We start from the raw sequence: 7694 nt of genomic DNA, 5'->3' as shown, positions 1-7694 counted from the left end.
GATGGATGGATGGATGGATGGATGGATGGATGGATGGATGGATGGATGGATGGATGGATGGATGGATGGATGATGGATGATGGATGGATGGATGTGAAGTCAGTCAATAACACACACCACTCAGAAATAACACATAAAAGGTACTACATAACAATATTTTAATAACATATATTTATTATTATTTACCCGTTTTCAGATTTCCTGACTGACTGAACCACTTGCCACACTGGTCACACAAGAATACACAACAATACACACAATAGTGCACAATAATTCTTCTTATGAAGAATGGAAAGGCTTGTGAGACTAAAACAGACATTTGAGGATAAATTCTATAATGTTTGAGATTTTACATTAGTTGTATAACACATATCAATAGTCTACTATATGTTTTTCTTTAATTTATTATTTTGTTAGTTAAAAAAAACATTCTACCTAATGTTGAACGTTAACTGAACATGTCTAACTATTTTAGCTTCCGTAAAAACTTAAAGACATAAAAACCTGGACGACCCTACATTTTCTGCTTTTGAACACAGACAAGATTTAGGTTTTGGTTTTTAGACCAGAGCATCTTAGGAATAAATCTTTCAGTCTTTCTCCCTCCTTGGATGGCATTAATCTGGCCTACAGATCTAATGTTAAAAATCTTGGTGTTATTTATGATCAGCATATGCCTTTTAATGCCCACATTAAAAACGTTAGTAGAACTGCCTTCTTCCACCTGCGTAATATCACTAAAATTAAAAACATCTTATCTAAAAATGATGCAGAAAAACTGGTTCATGCATTTGTCACGTCTAGAAAATGTCTTCAGTTAATCCAAAATGCTGCTGCCAGAGTCTTAACTGGAGTTAGTGGGAGAGATCATATCTCTTCAATTTTTGGTTCTCTCCATTGGCTCCCTGCCAAATTCAGAATAGAATTCAAAATCTTACTTCAAACCTACAAAGCTCTCAACAACCTAGCTCCATCTTATATTCGAGATCTTATTGTTCTTTGGAAGTCAGCAGAAAGAGATGAAAAGTATTTTGAGTCTTGCTTTATTCTCAACGTCTTCCAACATCAAAACCAGAAAAAAGAATGGATGACAACCGTTGGTCTTCTTCACTTATATTCTGTCCCTTTCACAATAAGAGCCTACATTCTGGAGTGAAATGTTTGTGTCCACCACACAGGCACCCCCTGAACACACAGAATGTCACAACGTGAAACCGCATCACAGGTGTAAAACACAAAAAACAAATGAAATACCTAACGTAATGGCTAAGGAGTTTAATCAGGCGGCCACATCGGCTGCTCTTCACAGCAACCGGGGTTGAAAGTGGAGGAGACTCTCTGGACCGACTGCCACGAAACTGTCGACCTGAAGGAGGACAACCCAGCTGTAGGGGAAAACCTGGAAGAGTGGGCAAAGAAACTGGGGGATGGCCACGACGAGATGGCTGAGCCAACACAACCGGGTCCCCTAGTTTCTGATGTCTGAGCAAAGACTTTGTATTGACATGAAGAAGAAAAAAATGCTCCATGGATTTATCTTCTGATTTACAAAAGGCGCACAAATCAACCTCAAATTTAAATCTTATTTCAAGAAACATGGCTACAGCATATATCTTATTTATTATTTAAAATGATTCTCCTTCACTTTAGGAGATTTAGGCCATTTGACAAATTTAGAATGAGCAGAAGTCATTCTGGTTTTATGATTTATAATGGGAGGTTTCTTGAAGGAATCTTTGTCGCAAACATTCATTGATAATCTTATTGCATTTGAAGTCAACTAAGTTACAGTCATTTCAATTTAATGTGGGCATCGAATTGTCACCTTTGAATATATAATATTTTTAATTAATTGAATCAGCTGTTGGTCAGGCTACTACTTGTTGTGCCATTAGCTCTAAAATAGTTATTGAATCAAGTTTACATATGTAGGTAAAACTAAATGTTTAACAACCATTAAAATACACAGAATGCAGGAAATGGCATCTACTTTTTTCAAAATTTTCTGGGGGAGGACCCCAGACACCCCCCGCCCCCCCCCCCCCCCAATTACAAATGCTTCTGACACCAGTAGCCAACACGTTGCTAAACAAGTACACATGATGTCGTATGGTGTTCAAAGTGCGTTCAACTTAACTCAGTCTTTATGATTTGGGTCAACAAGAGGACATAGCATTTAAAGTGGATTTTTAAAACATAAAAATACACTTGATAGAATTGTAAGTATATTTACTGTATGTTATGGTAATTTATTCTGTATTTTGACAGATTATGTTGATTCTGGGCTCGTGATGATGGGGCCCTTGAAGATTATTGCCCAGGGTACAGTGAAGTGTTAATCTGGCCCTGAGTAAGAGGAGGGATAATAAGCCCTCCTTCCTGTTTTATGAACCATTAAAATCACAATATTCTTCATTATGTAGATTAAAAAACTTCAAAACTGCTAGAATCATCTCACAACAGATAAAAGTTATTGTTTTAATTAAAACAATGTTCTTCATATGTCACGCTCCTTTGTTTTTTATTTATTAAATTTTTATGTTTTTTTTTTTTCTGTTTCATTATTTTGTGAAATGTAGTTATGACACCCTTCACGAGTTTGTAATTGTATATTGTTGCATTGTTCTGTTTTGTGTTGTTCATAAAATTCTAGGAAAAAAAAAAATCTGACGGGCTTGTCAGCAGGTAAGGGGCGTTTACCTTCGGGACAAATTGAGGTCGTCGATTGGTCAGTTGCTGACACGCCTACTGGATTGATTGACAGGTCGTGCCGTGCAGGATCCGACTTGGTTAAAAAATTTTAAAAAACGAGAGCTGTAGCAGCAGCGCTGGGAGGAGGCGGGGCGGCCCAAATGCAGCGGCAGCGCAGCCGTCTCTCTCTGCAGCGCAGGGCTCCAGGAGATGACCAGATATTTTGCTTTTGCCCTCACTGCTCTGGGCCCCTTAGAGATCGTGGCCCCCTGGGCAGTTGCCCAGTTGCCCTTATGGTTAATCCGGCCTTGCCTACAGATTGTAAAAAGTTTTGTCCTTTCAGGAAGATAATTAATTCTTAAATGTTTATTTTTCTTTATCCTCAACCTATAAAAGAAGTTATTGGCTATTTAGAGGTCAGAACATGCATCATAACAAAATGTTCTTTTTTCCAGTGATTGTGCTGAGTCAGCTTTCACACTACGGGTTTTTCTTTTTATAGTTTCTTATGCACATTTTTATTTCATACTACTTTCACATGCGTTTTGCTATTTTAACCATTTCTGTCTTCTTTTGCTTCTTCTAGCTTTTAGCTAAAGTTCTGCTCAGTTATTTTATGTTGTGGTTACCATTCTCTTTCTTTTAGCGTTTAGTTAGATTTAGCCTTAAACGTCTAAGTATTTTTATTTATGTTATGTTTTTATTCATTTTATTGTTCTGATCATCTTAGCTTCCATAAATTGCTCTTTTTGTAAACTTTAGTTTGGGCCTTTTCAGCAAATTTCAGCAGTCATTCGGCACTCACTCTGCAGAAAAAAAGCTGTTTCGCTAGTACTGGTAAATAATAGAGGGTGCAGATGGTCAGTGCTGCAGTCTTGTAATCTTGTGGCTGCAGGTTTGAGCCCAGATTGTGTCACGAAGAACAATTTCCAAATCTTTCATGCCGGGTTGCTCATTGTTGCGATTCCTGGAGGGGAGCAGCCAAAAGAAAAAACAACTCCTACCTAGTATCATGTGTTTTTATCTTTTTGATGTGTTGAAATAATGTCCCACAGAAATGAGGATTGTGGGAAGTCTCACGATGGGAGAAACAATTCCTTAATCACTTTTTGTTTTTGTCTCTCAGGATACATGGAAGTGGCTCAGATCCCAAAAGGATCAATTTACATTGACATCAGAGAATCTGTGGTGTCAAAGAATTATATAGGTGAGTACCTGAAGCGAATTACATTGTCATAGGTTTTCTACACTTGTGTTAAGAATGGAGCTTATAAAACTAACAATATCTGAATAAAACTGTGGAAGAAATACAAGTTTCCACATTACAATATCAAGTTTATGATTTCAAGTGAAATGTCTTTTTTTATGCAAAGCTCCTATTATTGTGGTTGTAACAGTACACAGTTCAGTGAAACTTGGTCAGGATGAGGCACTCAGTCAGAAGCATGAAATAATTGCTGGACATTTACGTACTTGCACAAGGCTTTTAATAATCTGACACCAGATGGAGAACAGGGGATCACTTAAATGATACGGTCACCAGGTAAGAATAATTATTCTGCTTACAGCAGAGCAGGTGGGTGCAGAGATAAAAGACAGGCATGAATCATAACATTCCCACTCTCTTATAAAGACTTCATATGCTCTTAACACTTTGGCGATGAAGAAGATGACGATGAGATGAATGTACAGTACTGTACAGCATGTACAGTACACAGAATATTAAAACAATGGATTAAAAAAAACCACGATTGAGGAAGTGAAGCCTCAAGAAGTGAACCATGATATAGCAAGGGGCAACAGTATCTTATCTTTGTATTTTTCCTGGAAGTTGCATTTCTAACATCCTTCTACAAATATACCCACTGTCCCTCCTCTGGACATGTCCAAACCACTGTCCCTCCTCTGGACATGTCCAAACCATCTCAGTCTGGCCTCTCTAACTTTATCTCCCAGTTCTTCAACCTGTACTGTACCTCTGATGATCTCATTCCTAATCTTATCCATCTTTGTCACTCCTACGGAGACCCTCAACATCTTCATTTCTGCCACTTTCATTAATTCAGCCTTTAATTATACAGATTAATCCCACTGAGACTTGGGGAATCATTTACAAAAGAGACCTGAATTTAGCAGAGTGATGACAATAGTGGACAACAAAGACAATAATAATAGATAATCATGAAGGATGCGTACAAATTGGGAATTTTTTAACAAGTGAAAATAAAATGGGGGAAGAATGGTGGTGCAACTGGTAGAGCTGCTGCCTCTCAGCAAGCAGGTCCTTGGTTCAAACCCCGGTCCAGGGGCCTTTCTGGGTGGAGTTTGCATGTTCTCTCCGTGCATGCGTGCGTTTTCTCCGAGTGCTCCGGTTTCCTCCCACAGACCAAAAACATGCATGTTAGGCTGATTGGTAACTCTAAATTGTCCCTAGGTGTGAATGAGAGTGAATGGTTGTTTGTCTCGTTGTGTCTGGACTCTATTTTCACCTCTTTACCACACTCCATTCATAATGCAGCATGATAATATTTTGTTTTATAACACTACTTTTGTTTAATTTTTATTTTATATGCATTTTATGGCCATTTATTGTTGTGTGTACCTTATCTGTGGTTTGTATAAAACAGGTCTCTTTTGAAAATGAGTCCTCGTGATTCAATTAGACTAACCTGTATAAATAAAGATTGAAAAAAATCCAAATTTTCCTGGACAGTGGACCCCAAGTACTTGAAGTCCTGCACGTTTGTGACCTCTGCTCCTTGTAGCCTCACTGTTCCACCAGCCTTCCTCTCATTCACACACATGTACTCTGTCTTACTACGGCTGACTTTCATTCCTCTTCTTTCAAGTGCATTCCTCCACCTCTCCAAGTTTTCTTCCACATGTTCCCTGTTCTCACCACAGATCACAATGTCATTTGCAAACATCATAGTCCACAGGGATTCCTGCCTGACCTCATCTGTTAGTCGGTCCATCACCAGAGCAAACAAGAAGAGGCTCAGAGCTGATCCTTGATGCAATCTCAACTCTACCTTGAAGCTATCTGTCACTCCTACAGTACATCTCACCACTGTCCTGCTGTCCTCATACATGTCCTGTACCAATCTAACATACTTCTCTACCACTCCAAATTTCCTCATGCAATACCACACCTCCCTCAGCACCCTGTCACATGCTTTTTCTAAATCCACAATGACACAATGGAGTTCTTTCTGACCTTCTCTGTACTTCTCCATCAGCATCCTCAAAGCAAAGATGGCATCTGTGGTGCTCTTTCTTGGCATGAAACCATACTGCTGCTCACAGATAGTCAGTCACCTCTCGTTTAAGTCTAGATTTTACAACTTTCTCTCAGATCTTCATTATGTGACTTATCAACTTAATTCCCTTTGTAGTTGTCACAACTCTGCATGTCACCCTTGTTCTTAAAAATGGGCACCAGGACACTTCTCCATTCTTCTAGGATTCTCTTAAGCTATTGAATATTTGAGTAAAAAACCTCACTGCAATCTCTCCAAGACATTTCCAAACCTCCACTGGTATGTAATCATGTCCTACTGCCTTCCCCTTCTTCATTCTTTTCAGAGCTTTCTGAACTTCACCCTCACTAATCTATTCCACTTCCTGGTCCACAGTTTCTATAGCTATGTTTACATGGACATAAATAACTAGATCAAACGGCCATTCGGAATAAAAACGCGTCTTGTAAACACCCCGTTCGGGTTATTTTTTGTTTATTCAGCGTGATCCAAAATAATTTGTGATCAGAACGAAACAGGTAGTTTACACCGATGCATAACCCGAATGGTGCACATGTAAACGCTTGATCTGTTTGTTTTTATTTGATGGTGGAAAAACTCACCTGACAAGCACATGTGCGACTTTGTCATTTCCGCCTGGGTAATGCTGATAATATTAGCATGTCGGGGAAGCAAAACTGGTCGGTGAGCGACACAGTATTTCTACTAGAAACTTTGAAAGAGCTCAAAATGATCTGTATTACTTGTAGCTCAGTCAGGGAGTGCAGCAACGTCTCCACCATCATTAAAACCTGTCGCAGGTCCATTTTGGATGCTCAGGTTTGTTTATGTTCATCCCAGAAGTAAACTGGAAGTAGAACTTCTTCAGTGTTTTTTAAGGAGAGTTTACTTCACTGAAGGTTCTTAATGACGTTGTTGAAGCACTGGATGCTAAGGATTATTGTGCTGCACTTTTCTTAGACCTGTCTAAAGCTTTTGACACTGTGGATCAGAACATCTTGTGTCATAAACTCTCAGAAATCGGTTTCTCAGATCACACCATTGGTTGGTTCTCTAACTATCTTTCAGACCGGAGGCAATGTGTTCAACATAATGGTATTTCCTCCAGTTATTTAACATTCAATAATGGTGTACCACAAGGCTCAGTCTTAGGACCCACCCTCTTTACAATCTACATACATAATGTAGGTAAAAACATCCCTAATGCATCCATACATTTCTATGCTGACGACACAGTTGTTTATTGTCGAGCTAAAACAGTTGCTAAGGCTTTCCAGCTTCTGAAATCTGCATTTAACAACATCCAGACTGATTTGTTTCACCTCAAACTTGTCCTAAATGCCGAAAAAACCAAAGGGATGCTTTTTTTCAAATAGGAAGTTGGTCCCAGCAGTTCTTCCTCCGATTTTATCCTCAAATGGTGTCCCCATTGAGTTTGTTGATTCCTATAAATATTTGGGTATCTTGGTCGACTCACATCTTTCTTTTAAGCTCCATGTGGAAAACTTGGTAAAGAAACTGAAAGTTAAACTGGGTTTCTTTTTCAGAAACAAATCCTGTCTAACCCTGAATGCTAGAAAACGCCTTGTATCTGTGACTTTCCTTCCCTCAATTGATTTTGGTGATATTATTTACATGAACGCTCCTACAAGAACCCTGCAGATGTTGGATGCTGTCTATCATGGTGCACTAAGATTCATAACTGGCTGTGATTATCGTACCCACCACTGCACCCTGTATTCA

At 38.9% G+C, this 7694-nt stretch overlaps 1 protein-coding gene across 1 annotated transcript in view; it reads left to right on the top strand.

The window, feature by feature from the left end:
- The window catches only part of adamts6 (ADAM metallopeptidase with thrombospondin type 1 motif, 6), a 337746-nt gene that overhangs the window by 235984 nt on the left and 94068 nt on the right, over positions 1–7694 (top strand). Inside the window, exon 15 of the mRNA XM_037692553.1 lies at positions 3818–3898. Coding sequence (XP_037548481.1) covers positions 3818–3898 — 81 coding nt within the window. The remainder of the gene's footprint in view (positions 1–3817; positions 3899–7694) is intronic.

This window comes from Nematolebias whitei, chromosome 18 (genome assembly GCF_014905685.2).
Source record: "Nematolebias whitei isolate Nwh7 chromosome 18, NemWhi1, whole genome shotgun sequence".
In the NCBI taxonomy this organism is placed as follows: domain Eukaryota; kingdom Metazoa; phylum Chordata; class Actinopteri; order Cyprinodontiformes; family Rivulidae; genus Nematolebias; species Nematolebias whitei.
This window is presented reverse-complemented; position numbering and strand designations above follow the sequence as displayed.